We start from the raw sequence: 18,498 nt of genomic DNA, 5'->3' as shown, positions 1-18,498 counted from the left end.
TTGCAGTCCAAGGGTTAGGTACTTGAGCTAAGAAATGAGACAGTGAGCATGTGGCAGATAAACCTATCCATGAGGCCTTAGTGCTGGAAGCTTAAATTTTCTTTTACTTCACTAAATAACTAGTAATGTTACCAGGTAGTTATAATAGGTTTCATAGTAAATAGATAGTATAGTAAATAGCTTTTTGAAAAATCCCACAAGTAAGAGACATAGTTATTTCTTGTTGATCCACGTTTAGATTACTACAGCAAGTTTTTAAAGGAACAGCAGATTCTTTGTCACCTTCCATACCATCCTTATGGACAGGAATATGTTAGTCTCTTTTTTTTAAAGACTCACAAACCCCAAAATCTGTTAGGGGGAAAAAGCCTTATGGTGTATTGTATAGCCTGAATATTGCCTATTTTTGGATTATCTGCTACTTGCATGAGTTGGAAAATAGCTTTCTTTTATTAAAGTGAGCAGTTAAATGTTTTCAGTTGCTATTCAAAGCAGCATCTCGTGGCTCGTTAGAGATGTGCTCTGCAGCCCTACTCTAGTCTCCTGAATCCGAATCTGCAGTTTTAATAAGACAAGACTCAAAGGCGATTTGTAACCACATTAAAGTTAGAGATGTGCTGTCGTAGATCATGAGTGGTGTTGTCACTCCACGGAACAGTGCCTCAGTTAACCCTCATAAATGCTTGTTTAATTTAATGCATGTAATTCATTGGATCTAGATTAAGAAAGTGAAACAAGTGTTGTAGGATGATAGTTATGTAGAAGGGTAACAGTGATAATCAAGCAGCAGCTATCCATTTCTTCGTTATTTCTCTCATGGCTATCTGGATATCAAAAAATTATCGATCTGACCCTCAAAATGCATGAGTGTGCTTTTATTCACGCTGGGTGATTAGTCGCTCTCTTGTGAGTGTGTGTGTGTGTGTACACAAGTCAACAATAGTTTGTAGAAGTAAAGGAGTAATTAGATTTTGATGGGTCACGGATATATAATCCATACTGTCATGTCTCACCTTTTGCGACCCATGGATGGTAGCATACCAGATTCCTCTGTCCGGAGGGTTCTCCAGGCAAGTATACTGGAGTGGGTTGCCATTTCCTTCTGCAGGGGATGTTCCCAACCCAGGGATCAAACCCTGGTCTCTAAGTCTCCTGCATTGGCAGGCAAGTTGTTTACCACTAGTGCCACCTGGGTGTACCCAGTGTTAGAAGATAGCTAAAAAAAAAATAATCTTCACACAGGGAAGGCATATAAAAAGCATAATCCAGGAGAAAGTAAGAAAGAAAAATAAATAGTTGGAATAAATAAATTATTGGTGTTCATACATGAATTAAATCTTAACTGCACACTGTTGACAAGAAGAGTGAAAGTCACTCAAGTGTGTTGACTCTTTGTGACCCCATGGGCTGTACAGTCCATGGAATTCTCCAGGCCAGAAAACTGGAGTGGGTAACCTTTCTCTTCTCCAGGGGATCTTCCCCCACACAGGAACTGAACTGGGGTCTCCTGCATTGCAGGCAGATTCTTTATCAGCTGAGCTATCAGGGAAGCCCAGGCACTCAGTTGTGTCCCACTCTTTGGCTCTTTATGACCTGTATAGTCCATGGAATTCTCTAGGCCAGAATACTGGGGTGAGTAGCCTTTCCCTTCTCCAGGGAATCTTCCCAATACAGGGATCTTCCACGTTGCAGGCCAAGCCACCAGGGAAGCCTGTTGACAAGAAACATGCCTAAAATGTAAGAAAATGGGTTGAGAGTAAAACGATGGACAAAAGACAGCGCGCACAGATGAAGAGAAGGCTTGTTGTGTCATACTATTGTCATATCAGACAAGGTGGAAAGCATCACTGGAAGCAAAGAGGGGCAGCTTACCTTATATTCATCAGGAAGGTGTAACAACTTTAAATTTATGTGATCCAATACATAATCTAAATGGGAGATTTTTAATACTCTTGCTAACTGATAGAACAAGATGTGTGCAAATTAGAAAATACATGTAAAAGAACATACTTAACAGAATTAGTAAACCTTTGATTAGACTGATCACAGAGAAGAAAGAGAAGACCTTCTTAACCAGTCTCAGGTGAAGGGACTGTGACTACTGTACAGAGCGCTCTTCTACGATGCAGTGTCAACCAAAACACCAGCATGAGTTTGTTTTGGTGAATTTGATTAACTAACTTGAAAACATAGACACACAAAGGGCTAAGAATAGCCTAAACATTCTTGAAGAAGAACAAAATTCTCTGCTAGATATTAAAACTTCTGAAGCTACCATGATTTAGGCAATCTCTGGTTCTTACACATAAATGTAAGAATTCTAGGTAAGTCTTTATCCAGCAGAACAAAACAAAGAATCCAAAACACATCAAACATGTATGAGTATGTGATTTAAGAAAAGATGACATTACAGGGCATTGGGAAAGTTTGTTTTTAATCATTGGTTCTGGGTTAATTGGATATCCATTGGGGAGGGAACGAAACTTGATTCCTTATTGCAAACTCACAGAAATCAGATCCAAGAGCATTGCACATCTCTAGATTTGAGGGGTAAGACTCGACTTCTGGAAGATAACATGGAATTTCTTCATGACTTTGGTATAAAGAAAGATTGCTTAGACACCAAACATACTAATTTTAAACCAAAAGTTGCTAATAATAAGAGGTGGAGTTCATCAAAAAATACCATTAAGGGAGAGACAGTATAAACCATCAATAGCTAGCCAATAAGGGGCTTATAGCCAAAATATGTTAAAAATGTAACTTTTAAAAATTTTAGAAATCTGTAAGAAAATGACTCTTGATAGAAAAATCAAAAAGCAATCTGAATGGGCTTTGTACGTAAGTGGATATCCAAGTGATTAATAAATGAAAAGATGCTCATAGGCAGGAGGAGAATGCACATTAAGATCACAGTGGAATACACACTTACTTTCATGGCTGAAATTAGAAATACTGATGATTCCAAGTGTTAGTGAAGGAGTAGGGTAGAGGGAATTTTCATTAACTGCTAGGGAAAAAACATTGATTAAACAAAAACTGAAGAAAAAACCAACAGGACAACATCTTTATATACCAAAAAGCAGTCACTTCCTAGTAGCAGTGTTCATAATAGCTCTGAAGTGGAAACTGCGTGCTAAGTTGCATCAAGCAGTCGTGCCCAGCTCTGAGACCCCATGGACTGTAGCCCGCCAGGCTCCTCTGTCCACGGGGATTCTCCCGGCAAGAATACTGGAGTGGCTCGCTTGTGCCCTCCTCCAGGGGGTCTTCCTGACCTGGGGATCAAATCTGTGTCTCCTGTGTCTTCTGCATTGCAGGTGGATTCTTTACCTATTGAGCCACCTGGAAATTGGAAGTCATCCAGTGTTAATCAAAAGTAGGGTAAAGTAATGATAACAAACAAGTTTATAAGTGTATACAGTTTATAAGCCTAATATTAAGCAAATTCATGTATATAAAATTAAAATGAATCTGTTTTTGGAGGTCAAGGTGGTAGTAACTTTAGGGGACGAGGTCATTAGATACTGATTGGGAGGGATCATACGGTGGTATTGGGGATTTCCGGAATGAGGCAGTTTTTATTTTTCCTGTCCCCACAGGACAAGGTTGGTTAACCAACTAATGATGATTGATTAAGCTGTATACTGATGATTTTTCTATATGTTATAAAAAAATAAGTTTAAATACAATATGTAATAATGACATTGATGATAGAAACAGAAGCTAGTATTTTTTTTTTAAATGCTTGTTACCTACCAGGTTCTATTCTGCACGTCTGCTTGTGGTATTGCGTTTAAATTTGTACCAAACCTAAAGGAACAGGGTTAGTATATTAAATAATTCCGCTGCTGTAGGTGGGGAAACTAGGACCCAGAGTGGTAAATTGTCATTCAGAGCCTTATAGTCTGTTTGCTATTTATTTATGAGTTTTTTCTAGACCACGGACCTCAGTTCTTTTCATATTCATTTAAATATATTCCTTCCTAGTGTTTTATGTTTTTAACATGCAGATTTAACCTCCCTTCCAATTATTTGACATTTAGGTTTCCAGTCTTTTACTGTTGCAAATGATACCAAGATAAACATTCTTCCCTAATGATCTTTGTGCACATCATCTGTAACTTCCTTAGGAAAAAAAGTTTTTTTAACTGAACAAAGTTGCTCTGCATAATTGGATTTATTTTTTAATTATGAGTAATGACATGTTTAGAGAAATTATTCCACCTGTCATCATAGGAACATTATCCTTAACTTATTCAGCAGATATTTATTAATCATACACTTTGGGTCAGTTAAGAACTGTATGCTGTAATGGAGGGAGATGGAAGCTAAAGTCTAAAAGCGGTGCTAAGTAGGGGTTGCGGATTTGAGGTTTACCCTGTAGAAATGGTCCCTCTAGCTGTTGAAGAAATAGAGGGTTACACATGGGCAAAGAGAGAGCTACTCAGAATCTACTTCAGTCATCTAAGTGAGGTGCCGAGTAAGGGGATGGGAAGAAGAGGTGAGTGTTCTATAGGAGCTACTTCTGCCTCGTGGCTCAGGCAGTGAAGAATCCGCCTGCAATGTGGGAGACCCAGGTTCAATCCCTGGGTCGGGAACATGCCCTGGAGAAAGAAATGGCAACCTGCTCCAGTATTCGTGCCTGGGAAATCCCATGGACAGAAGAGCCTGGCGGGCTATAGCCTGTGGGGTCACAAAAAGAGTCAGACACGACTGAGCGAGTAACACTTCTCACTTTGACTTTTCATAGGAGGCACAGTCAGCAGGATCGGGCTGCCCTTTGCATGAGGCAGTCAGTGGAGGAAGAGATCTCTACTGTGACTCCCAAAGCTTTGACGCTGGTTGACTGGGTGGAAGACAGTGGCGTTTGCTGTGTAGGATATATTCAGTACTCAACGTAGGATATGTTCAGTACTTATATAGGATATAGTCAGTACTTAAAAATTAAAAGACTGTTTTGGCCAGCCCAGTACTTAGCATGTATTAAAGCACTTTCACCTTCACCACAACTGGTGGAGGTAGATATCATTATCAGGAAATCAGGTGTGCAAGGTCACACAGCTGGTGAGTGTGAAGCTGAGGTTTCCGACTGCAGCAGCCCGGCCAGGAATCTGGGCTCTTGACTTTGAGGCCAGCGCTGCTGTGTGTTTCGGAACACGCCGGCTTGAGGAAAAGTACCCGGCGCTGAGCAGTGTGGCGTGCGGTGTGCTCAGAGTTGGCTCGTCTGCTCAGGAAGACGAGCACAGGCATGCTGGGCCAGTGTTGGCTGGCCAGGGTTTTTCAGCTTGTCTTCTGGCTTCAGTCTCTGATTGCAAATTTGGTTGAATATAAGAAAAAACGTCTTTCTCTTTTCCTGAAGAAAAATTAACTTTTATTAGTTAGCTGCCAAATACTTTTAGGAACAAAATGTTCATTTTTCTTTTCTGCCGTGAAAAATCATGACCATGGTCCCAGCCTACCTGCGGGATGATTCTCGATTGTTCATTTTTGTGGCAGGCTTGCCTGGTCTGGGTTCTCTAAGGACTGTGTCAGAAGAGTCAGAGGAATACGGCAGCCTGTGAATTTGTTTCCATGAGTTGTGTACTCAACTTTTAATTACCCGTGTCAGTGGTGAGCACCACTAGGACATGTTTTCCACCTGGTTTGGGGGAGTCTTGGTTATTGGTGGCCGCACACCTGGCAGGTGCAGAGCAGACTCTCAGCAGTGTTCCTTTGAATTGATTTCTAAAGAGCTGACCTATTGGTCAGGCCCTTTGTAGGAATTCAGAGATTACTTTTGCAATTTATGGTTCTTAACTGATAAAGATCTAATATGTAAAAGTAAGCATTAAAGGTTATTTCCACTAGTTTACAAAAAGATCTGCTTAAGGTTTTCTCTTAAAACAGCCTTATATATACTCTTTTTAACCTGTGTTATGCTTTGTACCATTTTGTTACAGCAGTTATGTTGAGTATCAAATCCTTGTTTGCAGTTTGAAGGACTTTTATTTAAAGAGTTATCAGATAGGTCAGAAGATAGAAATGTCAGGAGATGAATGCATCCTTTAAACCACACTTCTTATCTTCTCATAGGAGGAGAGACTTCAGCATGCAAACCTTCATCTGTTCGGCTTGCACCGTCATTTTCATTCCATGCTGCTGGCCTTCAGATGGCTGGACAGATGCCCCATTCACATCAGTACAGTGACCGTCGCCAGCCAAACATAAGTGACCAACAGGTTTCTGCCTTATCTTATTCTGACCAGATTCAGCAACCTCTAACTAACCAGGTATGTTCACGATGTATTCCTAATGATTTGTTGGGATGGTAATTTATTCCTTAAAATGGTAGAATAGTAAATAGGCAAAATGCCTTAATATTTTTCAGTTTTGCATGTGACGGGGGGATTCCAGATTGACAAGAGATGATGTTAAGAAATGTGCATTTGAAAGTTTGTTGGATTTTTTCTTTTATCCTATGTATTTTACTTTAATTCACATTTTCTCATTCTGCAGTGAGGGGGGTAGTTATTTCTAATAAAGAATATTAGTTAAAATTAAAAAACTTTAAAGCTGTTTTTATGGGAAAGCAGTTAGGTAGAAAAATGTAAGTTATAGGAAAACAAGTCAGATTCCATTATAGCAAACTTAAAGCACTGACTTCACACTGTTAGAAATTACTTTAGTACACTTTTATAGAATTAAATATGAAACTCATTAAAATTAAAAAGAAAAAATGTAAATTAACCATGCTTCTCATTTTAAAGATTCAGTGATTTCACACAAGGTAGATAGTGTAAATCGAATTAATGCTGACATCTCTGGATGTATATACATACATGCATGTGTGTATAAGTGTGTATTTTTAATATCTTCTTGAACTAACTGCATCCACTATGTTGATTTTTTGATTTGGGGAGATTTTTTTTAAACTAGCTATAGTTCTGGTAAAGTCTCTTTCCCTACTGAGACTGTATGTGTGCTGCGTGTTGAAAATGACTGTTTTTCTATGTACTTAGGAATTTGGTTTGTCACTGTTTAGGTCTATTAATATGAACAACTTAGAAAATTTCAAAGTACTTCAAATACTGGATTTTTGGAGGACATGTGTTTTTTTCTAATTCAATAATACATAGTTTTAATGAGCTGTTGGCTACCATGCATTGATATGGTGTGGCCTGCTGGTCATAAGACATGGACTTCAGGTCCTGACTCGTGATCTGTCTGTGGGACTCGAGTCAGGTCACCGGGACCCGCCTCTCTGTTGCTTGAGTGTAAGATTGGGACCTTAGAATAGATCCATCTAAGTACCATCTATTTGAGGACCCCCTTGTATATATTATAGTAAGATTTGATCATAGTTGAACTGACTTTACATTTATAAAATGGTATTGCATGTGAATAATAACAGTCACAGTTAAATAGTAAGGTAAATTATGGCAGGACGTAAGAATTTGTTTTATACAATAAATTGAGGAGTTGTATGTTTAAGAATTGGAGCAGTTGGTCAGAATTGGAAAGTGTTGTGTGTACCAGAAGAATATTCTCTGGACACCCAGAAAGTAGTAATAGCAGTCATTTGTTCACACTGTACTTTCAAGAAACAAAGTACGTTTGGATTCATTTTCCCGCTTGCCCAAAATCAGCCTATCAGTCAGGCGTCCTGTTTTCGTCTCTTTGACAGCTGAAGGGCCTGAACGCCCATCGGCTCCTTCTCTGGACTGTACGCAGGCAGTCCTAGGCCCAGCCCAGGCTCGCTGCCTCTCACTGCAGTGCGCTTTCAGTTCTAACACTTGGTGTCTGTGGAGGGCTAGGGAAAACATCCAGTCCTTTAAAGTTATTGTTTGTTTATGTTTATATGATTGTAGTCGTAATTTAGTTAGCAAAGTGTACCTATTTTTAGATACAACTGACATCTTGAGGGTTATTTTCCAGTAAGAGATAAGTTACTTAGCATTTCCATTTTAAGCTGTAAAATGTTTTTGAAGATTCATATGATGTGAAAAAGACCATCTTTTAAGTAATAATATTCAGCCAGATACTTCTGCCAAACTCCAGAAATCCTGGAACCTAAAAGGCAGTCAAATTAAAAGCTTATTTGGTAACTGAAGTGTAAAGGCACTGACATGGCGTGGTCTGCCGGTCATCAGACGTGGACTTCAGGTCTTGTCATGAGCTGGTTGAGGGACTTGAGTCAGGTCACCTGGAACCTTCTCTTGGTTCCTTGAATGTAAGATTGGGACCTTAGACTAGACCCACCAGAGTACTTTCTGGCTCTAAGGTTCTTTGATTTTGTTACTTGATTTCCAACGTTTCTTACTAATCATCCCATCGGTGCTTTTTAAATAAGATTTATTGTACAAGTAAGTTGAAAGGAACTAACTTAACGTTTTGTTTCTGGTAATTAGTCTTTCTTGTGTGAGTTTGTTTCATATAAGTTTAACCACAGTTTCAATGAAAAGATAAATGTAGACAAGTATGATTGATGTTCAGAATGCTGTCTCTCTCTGGGCTGTTACAGTTTTCAGAGTACCTTTCATGGTTCTTAAACTGTGTATTCTGGATATGTCTTACATATGCTATTCAGGTTTATTAATAGCTCTCAAAATAGCAAAAAAGGCAGGACATAGTGTTTCTCATTCTCCACTACGTATGAAAATACAAGGGAAACATAAAGAAAATAGATGGAATAGGTATTATTAAACTAGAAAACTGGAAATCAGTTTTAAATGAAGTCCTGGCACTTAACACTGTGGACTCTTCTCAAGGAAGAAGATTGTTTTAGCTCTTGTAACATAGCTCGCAGGAGGTGTGAGCTCCTGCTTTGTGTGTGTCTGTGAGAGAGTGTGATCTGTGTCTTCACACAGACAGGAGCGTTGGGATGAGGCTTCTTTGGGCCTCCAGAGCCAGAGAGCTGCGGCCGCGGGATCGGGGCTCACAGCTTCCCTGTTCAGTGAGGACACTGGGGCGGTGTGGAGGCTGGGGGCTCCTGGCTCCTCTGTACACAGTAGGCTTTTGCCCAGCAGTGGAAAGGAGGAAAGGAGCTGGCCACGTTACCTTCTCCTGACCTTGTGACTGTGAGAAGGTGGAAGCGGATAAAACATCAGATGCTTTTGAGTCTTAGTATAGATTTAAACTGAATGTGTATTTGGACAAGTTATTTTCTAATTCTGGATTGGTGCTTATTGTACCACAATAGTGAAAAACAGAAGATAGAGTTACTTAACATGAAATTACAATGAAAGCTAGCAAAGAAAAGAGTTGTTTAGTTTGTAGAAATGAATTTGTTTTTTCCATTTATTTTGAGTGCCTGCTCTGTACAACGCACCATCTGAAGCACTGAAATGCAGTCTTAGTATCTAAAGGCCAGTTTTTTGTGGGTGGAATTCATCTGGTTTATACATACAGATGCCCCTGAAATAGTAACTTCTGTGGCCAGAGTACATAAAAGTAAGGTATTTAGAATTAACGAATTGGTTTGGCCTTGTTGGCAGTTTGGCTAGTTGGAGAAGAGGAGAGCAGTGTTTTGTGACATGACAATCCCATAGCACACACTCACATACTGAGTGCAGAAAACTTTTTAGGGTTTGAGTATAGATGCAGAGGAAACAAATGTTAATAATGGTTTAAGAGAAGCTACAGAGGCAGAACAGTTCTAGTGTCTTAAGTTGTTGTTCCCAGGTTGTAATCCTCAAATTTGGCTCAAAATTTCCACTTCTTTCATAGAGAAAAAAAAGAGAGAGGAAGTATAGCTAGGTAAGCACTACCATCACACCATCTCTTCATACCGCAGGGATGGGATTTTTTCCTGTTCTGTCCTGACAACCCTCTTCTCTCTGTTTGCTTATTGTGTGTTTGTTTTCCCAAGACTGCAGACACTTCTCCGAGGCCTTTGTGTGATGTCTTGTGTCTCTCTACCCCTCCGGCTGACTAGGGTGCCTTTGAGAGAGGCCGTCCCAGGACTTGGTAGTTTTGCTAGTGTCTGTTACGAGAGCTGGACAGCAGCCCGGGGTGACTGGTGGTGGTGACTGAGGCTACCTTGATGTCTGTAATTGCCTTGGAGGATCTGTTGGTTGTGGAAGACCCTCTGGGAACCCTTTGCTGAGGCTTGAGACGAGGCAGAGAAGTAGGGTGAGCACACCCTCTGGGACCACTGGTGTGCTGGTTGCAGTATTCCTGGGTGTGTTGTGTTTGTGTTTGGAGGATGTTTGTGTTTCCTGTTCCATCCCCCATCTAGCAGGAAGCTCACAGTTGAACTCAAAATGCTTATTGGATGATGAAAGAGACCGTGGGTTAGCTTTGGATTGGAATGTGGTTGAAATGAGTTTTTAAAAAAAAAGTTTCATTAGCTTTAAGGTGTTCTCTGGAACTTATTTGTGGTCAGCTGCTAGTGTAATTGTAGATAGGGATATTGGTATTATGGATTCTCTTGTTTATGCAACACACATTTATTAAATGTCTACTGTGTTTCAGACAGTATGTCTACTCCTGCTGTAGGCAGCAGCATTACAGCACTGGGCAGATATATCTGCCCCATATGGCGTTTTCCCAGTAGTGGAAAGAGAAGGAGAAAAAACTAAAACCAGTAACCCAGTACCCTCATACCATGATGTCAGGTGGTGGCAGGTGCCGTGCAGGGTGGGCAGAGGGCGTGTGGAGGGGGAGTTGGATGTGTTAAGGCAGAGGGTGGGGCTCCCCGGTCAGCCTGAAGACACGAGAGCAGATTTCAGCTGTGCTCCTGGCAGGCACTGCGCAGAGCGCGGGGTCTGTCTGCCTGTTGTGAACCAGGTCAGGCTGGAGGAGCCATTCAGAAGAAATTTTTTCTTAGGTTGATTGTACGGTGGAGAAGCTCTCTTGGGCATCCTCTTGCTTGTCTCCTGGACCAGGGGTGTGTCTGTAATCCTTTCGTTTAATTTGGGGAACAAAATTGAAGGGTTGACAGCTGGGCATATTGTCTGCTAATTTCATTTATTTGTTCCATTGGTTGTCTTCACTGGATTCCAGTTGAAAGAGATGACCAAGAGAGAATGCTCCCTATTGTAATGTGGATGTCTGTTTTGCTTTAAATCTGTGTGCGCAGGCTGCAGAAGAGGGGGTTCACACCAGCGCAGTATAGTTAAAGTGCTAGTCTTCTCTGTCTATTTAAGGTGATGCCTGATATTGTCATGTTACAGAGGCGGATGCCCCAAACCTTCCGTGACCCAGCTACTGCTCCCCTGAGAAAACTTTCTGTTGACTTGATCAAAACTTATAAGCATATTAATGAGGTAAGAACTATTGATTTGTTACAATGGCGTCTATCTTGCCATAGAGTGGAGGAAACGAGTTATTTTGTAGTGTGTTTAAAATGCTAAAATTGCTTTTAATTCCCAAGGATTGTCATATTGATGATTATTATGAAGACTGGTAAGTTAGCGGTTTATGGATAAAAGCGTCATAATTATGTAAAAGAAAGATGCTATATAAATAAGAACTGTAAAAAGATAATTGTGGATAGCTTCCCTTCTTTTTCAAAGTTATATTGAATACATGCTGAGTTGTCATTTCTGTAATACCCCTTCTCCAAAACCTCAGAGGAAAGGGAGGGAATAATAATAATGTAAAAATATGAAAATGTTCCAGAATTTTGCTTAAATTTTTACGTATCTGTTTCTGCTTTTGCCAGAGATATCAGGAAGCTCTGAGATGTGTTTAATGCTCAGTTAACAGGCATTTGGCCTAATTTATCTGATAATATCTATATTTATGTGGTTTAAAAGTTTCTTTTTAATGTGTGTTCTTTTTTATCTGTATCTTTTCATTGTAAGATACCTGAAAGCCTTTTTGGCGGGATTAAATAGGATAAAAAACATAGCACTGTGAATTACTCCTCTTCCAACTTGACTCTTCACTTTCAGAAATTATTTTTCTGGTGTTTTAGCCCTTTGGCTTGGTTGTTATTTGCTCCTAACATCAACTCTAGCTGTGTAATGAATTGTTAAATGAGCTTTTCTGGAGACGGGTGGTCATGCCTGTGCTCTCTTTCGTCTTCCAGTGGGTCCCTACATACTTCCACATTAAAGACTTATCTTCTACCAGCTTGATAAACATTTAAAAAGATGTTCTTATGTGTGTATGGATTTCTTAGCAGTTTGGTGCTGTTATTATTAGCAGTTTGGTGCTGGTATTATTGTGGCAATATGGCAAGATAAAATTGAAGTGAACTCAATGAGGAACATTTCTAAGTTGGATTTTTGTTTATAATTTATATGTTCTAAAAGATGTTTCAAAATAGTTTCTGGTCATCTGAAAATAATCTGATAAACTAATACTGTTGAATAGCTTTGTTGAAGCTTGTTTTTAACTGTTTTGTTACCTTTTAAACTAGTTTTTCTGATGTTGCTTTATGCAGTGTAATTTGTCATTTCCTCAAAGTTAGTTACCAATTACTTCAACTATTGCCTCCTTAGTTACCAACTGCTAGAGCTATTGCCTAGTCCACCTATTATTTTTTTTACTAGTCTTAGATCTGTTTTATAAGCAAAACAGATAGAAGGAAAATAACTCAATCTGTGACCAACCACAACTTCTCTGACCTTTAGTGTGGGAGGAGGGGAGCTGACTGGTTTTCATTAATTTGTTGTTATAAGCTTAAAGCCGGGCCTGTCTCAGGGGCCCTTTCTATATTAGTAAAATATCAGTTCATATAACTTTCAACTTTCATTTCTGAAATCTTTTGCTTTAGGATCAAATATAAAATTAGGATTGACTAGAAGAGGTGCAAGAGGACTTGAATGTTAGGAGGATGAAATTGTTCTTTATTTTGTTTAGCATTTGTTGTTTACATCAGCATATACATTTCCCCAAAGTCCTTTATATTATACACTCTTATGATCTATACCAGCTCACTATGTAAATTATACCTTAGTTTAAAACATAAATGTAAATCAGATCCTGTTGCTTTTCTTGAATGGGAAACTCTGGCCTACTCAATATCTCTTATTTATAAAACATATGAACAGTATAATTCTAAAGTGAATTTCTCTGTAGATGTTTTTCATTTGATGTATATTAGTGTTATTCTGTAATTCAAATAGCAACTATAGAAATTTATTTCATTTTTTTGGTTATATAGAATAAAAATTCTTTAATTTCTTACTGATGGCAGATTTGTCTCATATGTACCCTTGATATATATGTATATTTATGGTGCCACCCCATGCATCATAATTTTTAATTATACAGTTAACACTACATTTTCTCATTTCAGGTTTACTATGCAAAAAAGAAGCGAAGACACCAACAGGGCCAGGGAGACGATTCTAGTCATAAGAAGGAGAGGAAGGTTTACAACGATGGTTATGATGATGATAACTATGATTATATTGTAAAAAACGGAGAAAAGTGGATGGATCGTTACGAAATTGACTCCTTAATAGGCAAAGGTTCCTTTGGACAGGTAATCTAACAGAAGTTGCTGAATTTTACAAATGAGAACTTCTCAGAGGCATGTTATTATAGCCTTTTCTCAGTAGTACACTCCTAATATTTGTAAATAGATACAAAGAACAGATATGTAAGTATTTGGGTTATTATAGTTCTCTAAAGTTAGTAAAACTTTATCAGCTGCATCAGCTATAAAAACTCCATTATACTTTTTTTTGTTTTGTTTCACAAAGTTACTATAGCTACCAAGTAGTTATTTTACTAAATGATTGATTTGAATCACTAACAGGTAGTATTGCCTCTTTCATTGGGCTTTTAGCCTCTGGATGGTTCTTCATGGTGTATGCTGGAGATAATTATCTTCCTGCCTGACACTCCTCCTCCAAAGGGGGAAATGACTATTTTCAGCTGCCTCAGCAGGTGTCCCTTCACCTTGGAGACTTGGACTCCCAGGGCTGGGCCCCGAGCCTGTCCTCAGCACCTCCTCCAGCACCATCAGGCCTCTCTGAGTGGACAGAGGGTCTCCTGTTAAGTCCTCAGGGCATCAGCATTGCTAGTACTGTGACGGGCATCATTCCAGTGGGTGGGATTCTTCAGGTAGCTTTCACCCGGAAGAGCGAGGGAGGCACTCCAGCGGGCCTAGTGTTTCTCTTCGTTCTGGCCTCTTCTCTCTGCCTATGGCTCTCGTCTCTCACTTGCCCAGGACGAAGCACAGACCCTAACTGTGTTAGCCTCTTGTATGACCTGTGCCCAGAATCAGAGCTGCCAGACCTTCCTCCTTGCCCTCTTAAAAAGCTTTTCTCTGGCTGTGAGTCTCCCAGCTGTTTCCACCTGTAAGTCTCCGTATCTTATCTCATCCCATGTCAAGTCATAGAGCTGTTTGGTTTGAGGTATGATTTCCTGTTAATCCCAGTCTCCTTTACCTTTTAGCTTTTGTGCAGTGAGTCAGTTACTAATTTGCGATCCAAATAATTACTTTTACTTTTTTGGTGACTTTTTGGGGTTTTGGAGATTGTTTTTGTTTGTTTTTTTTTTTAAACTGTGGAACCTGCATACTCTTATCTATTCCTGCCCTGCAGGAAAGCAAAAACATGCCTCTTTTCAACCAGTGAGGAAAAATTCAGCATGTGTTAGTCTAATTATGCTTAGGGCAAAAAGTATATTATCGGATATTAGCAGCCACAGCTCTGGGCCAAGACAGATCAAGCTTAGACCTACAGGGAAATAGGAATGAGGTTCTTAGAAGATCTTGTAATTCTGGTGTGGCTCTTCCAGGCCCCAGTGTTGTGTGTCTACCACGTCTGTCATTTTCCATGATTCCAGAGACCTTATGTAATTATATGTAGTTTGGGGCCTTTCCTCATAATGAGTAACCTCTTCTCCTGAGTCAGGATTCTCAGTGTCTGGGGAGTCCCTCTTTATAAAAGTATTTCGACCCCATGGACTATATATAGCCCACCAGGCTCCTCTGTCCGTGGGGTTCTCCAGGCACGAATACTGGAGTGGGTAGCCATTCCCTTCTCCAGAGTTCCCAACTTCTCCCTTCTTTCCGACCCAGGGATCAAACCTGGGTCTCCTGCATTGGCAGGTGTATTCTTTACCATCTGAGCCACCAGGGACGCCATTTCTTTCACTTTTCACACTGTGGCAGAAGCAACTTCTGCTTTCTCTACCCAAGCCATTTAATGACAGGCATTTCTGAGCCCTACCTTTTAAGTAAGGCTGTGAACACCCTAGGTAGAGTGAGTGTCCTCTCCACCTTCAGAATTACCCCGTGTTCAGGCAGTCCTCTTTGCAGGACGCTGCTCTGACTTCGGTGGTGTACGCCGTGAAAGCTGGCTGTGCTGCCTGTTCTCAGCCGAGTTTCCCTCCATACTCAGTCTTTGAGCTCACCATGGATTCCCCCCTCCCCCTGACTTTCATTTTCCCATACTCTTGCTTCCTAAGAGCAAATGAGCACAGCAAACCTGTGACGACATAGCCTTCTTTGACATCCAAACCAGTCTACCAGATCAGACTGATTGATACCTTTCTCCTAGGCTGGAGTATGTTCAAGGTCAGGACATGTCGCTTGCCATATTGTCTGGGTCAGACTAAATTCTCTACCAGATCCTCATCAAAGAAGTGGCTCCTACGTTTCTTAAGGCAGTAGTTGTCAGTCTTGGTTGACGACACGTTGAAGTCTTCAGAGCACTTCAGGGGTCAAGGGGGTGGGGTAGGGAGAGAGGACAGTGTCTGGTCTCCAAACAACTAAACCAGACTCTCTGTGACTGGATTCTGAGCATTGGTATTTTTGAAAACAGTCTACTGAATGTGTCATTCGGGGTTGGAAGCATTGCTTTAGCACTGAGCCGGTTAACTATTTGCTAAGTCAGTGAATAGCTGGGCCCCTGTTAGTGGCCTTTGTCCTGGAGACCATTAGGATCTGGGCAGTGGACTGCAGCCCCTGGGACAGTCTCCATGGTCAGTGAAACAGAAGAATATCAGACCCACTCAGTCAGAGGTTTCCATGGGTCCCTCTGATTTAAAAGACACATAAGATTAACTTTTTGCAGAAATACAGTTTTTAAACTATGTATTTTCTAACTTATGTGTAAATTTGTTTTACACAAAAATTTGTTTTTTAAATGAGTAAAATTTTAAAGTAGAGGTGTGCATAGTGATTTGCACATGACTGTTCTGCTTCCTTAGCATTCATTCTCATTTTAAAACTCAAAATCCCCTAATTACAGCATTTTAAACTTATTTCCTGGTAATTTGTTTATCACTTTTTTTAAGCATAAACTAATTCTTCTGGTATATGTCTTAAGTTTTTATCTATGAGAATATAATTTAAATTTAGAAAGTTATCTACATTTTTCAGATAACTTAAAACCTTTTAAGTATCACACATATGCTTGGAATTTAAACCAGCTGTTTTTTTTTTTAATTAAAAGAATAGAAGAATTGTTTTAACGATGCTATTTAGTGAGAAGTTAAAAAAAAAAAACAAAGTACATGTCAAGATTCATAGTTTACTTCTGAAGGAGGAAAATTGTCTAATTTTAAGAAAGTCGTCTGTTTTGTGGATGTTTAAAAATACTGTAAGGATGTGAAAGAAACCCATTTGGAAAAATTGATTTAAAGTAACAAAGTAGTAAATAGATGCTACTGAATGGAAATGAGTAGGATCTCTCTTAGTCAGTTAGGTCAGAGAAAGAGTTAGATAAATGTACAATTAAGGTGAACTGTAACCTGTTATTAATTTGTTCATTGATGAAATATTTATTTTTTCTCTTTTTTAGGTTGTAAAGGCATATGATCGTGTGGAACAGGAATGGGTTGCCATTAAAATAATAAAGAACAAGAAGGCTTTTCTGAATCAAGCCCAGATAGAAGTGCGACTTCTTGAACTCATGAACAAACATGACACTGAAATGAAATACTACATAGGTAAACAGGCAAACCAGGCATAGTGTGCCCTAACCCAGACGGTTTGAGCTAGTGATTATTCTTGTATGAAAAATATGTTAATTTTATCTTAAAGTGATTGAATAAAAAATTCAGCTGTTTCGGTTGGGAGGGCATCAATTTATATATGTTACTTAATCTACCAGTAATATTTTAAATCTTTGGGAATGTGCATTCCAGATATATGTAGTGTAAAAACAAATGAGAGTCGCATCTTTTGTTTTCCAACTTGCACGCATCATTTGTTTGCTCTAATGATGCTTGTTTATCTAGAGAGTTCTCTTTCTGTTAACTCTAATCATTCTAGTACAGTTCAGGAATTAGAAGTGAGCGATTGTGTTGTTAATGGTTACAGAAGCATTTTTGGAATGTCTGAGCCAAGATGTCAGGCTCTTCTTGAGAAATAGTAGCCCACATTTCTTGAACTCCTACTGTGTTCCTTATGCTTTTCTTCCATCGTGTGTAGCCATAGCAGTCCTTTACAGAAGGAATTAATAGTAGAATCCTTATATTACAGGTTGTTTGTACAAAGAGTAACATACCCAAGGTTTCAGGGTTCTTGGAGTGAGAATCTTAATCTGCTTTGATCTAACTCCAGAGCTTGTGTCTGTTTCCTTATCCTGTCTTGTTTCTTTTGAGTACAGAAAGAGGAGCCAGAAGAATTATGAAACTAGTGAAGTCTAAGTCTAGGGCCAATTGATACATGGGCAAAACATCTTCTAATTATACATTCTTTAATACTGTTCTTAATCAAAGCAAGACCATTGATCGTCAGACACCACTATTAGTTTATGTGCCTTAAGAATCAGATTACTGCCAACTGTGAAAACAAGATGCTGTTAGTTTTAAGATACAGACTTTTGTTGTTGTTCAGTCACTAAGTCCTGTCTGACTCTTTGTGACCTCATGGACTGTAGCACACCAGGCTCCTCTGTCCTCCACTATCTCACAGAGTTTGCTCAATTTCGTGTCCTTTGAGTTGGTCATTTTCTTCCACCTCCTTCTCCTTTTACCTTCAGTCTTTCCCAGCATCATGGTGTTTTCCAGTGAGTCGGCCCTTCATATCAGTTGACGAAAGCATTTTAGCTTCAGCTACAGCAACAATGAATAAAGACTTTAGGACCAGTTAATTATAGACTGTTAAAAAAAATAGATGTATATTAGCAACTCACGTCAGAAATGCTAGCTTTACCTGATAAGCACGAGGCTAAGTTTTATTAGCAAAGTCCTGTTTAAGAAATGAAGAGAGAGTGTTATGTTTCTTGGTCCTCCCAAAATAATAGAAACAGAAACAAAAAATTGATGTTTAAAGGTGTATGGTTCAGATAGATTTCGTTTATGGAACACCCTTCACTCCCCATTGATATAATAAAATGAGCTTATACTGTTTTTTTCTTACTGTCTTTGTAGATATCTGATATAACCCATAGTAATAACATTTGTATTTAAGATCCTTTCTTTTCACACTCATTGCGTGTTTGCTGTTCACTCTCAGTGAACTTAGTGTGAGGCGGGCACTTCTCCATTCAAGGGCCTTAGGAGGCTAGGAAGGACATTCTAAGGATGCTTGACTTAGAGTCTTTGAACATACCTCCCCTCCTCTTCTTCACTCTTGTGTGTTTTATTTTGAAGTTTTGCTTAAAT

At 39.4% G+C, this 18,498-nt stretch overlaps 1 protein-coding gene across 7 annotated transcripts in view; it reads left to right on the top strand.

Moving 5' to 3' along the window:
• Nucleotides 1-18,498, top strand: part of DYRK1A (dual specificity tyrosine phosphorylation regulated kinase 1A) — a 145,581-nt gene that overhangs the window by 93,814 nt on the left and 33,269 nt on the right. For 6 of the 7 annotated variants that reach the window (XM_043875119.1, XM_043875124.1, XM_043875118.1 and 3 more), the window contains 4 exons: nucleotides 6,073-6,269; nucleotides 11,127-11,246; nucleotides 13,229-13,417; nucleotides 16,689-16,836. In XM_043875119.1, the coding sequence (XP_043731054.1) occupies nucleotides 6,073-6,269; nucleotides 11,127-11,246; nucleotides 13,229-13,417; nucleotides 16,689-16,836 (654 nt within the window). The remainder of the gene's footprint in view (nucleotides 1-6,072; nucleotides 6,270-11,126; nucleotides 11,247-13,228; nucleotides 13,418-16,688; nucleotides 16,837-18,498) is intronic. The other variant, XM_043875122.1, reaches the window with a different exon arrangement.

The sequence above is a fragment of the Cervus elaphus genome, chromosome 19 (genome assembly GCF_910594005.1).
Source record: "Cervus elaphus chromosome 19, mCerEla1.1, whole genome shotgun sequence".
Lineage (NCBI taxonomy): Eukaryota > Metazoa > Chordata > Mammalia > Artiodactyla > Cervidae > Cervus > Cervus elaphus.
The sequence above is the reverse complement of the archived record's forward strand: the minus strand, read 5'-3'. Positions and strand labels throughout refer to the sequence as shown.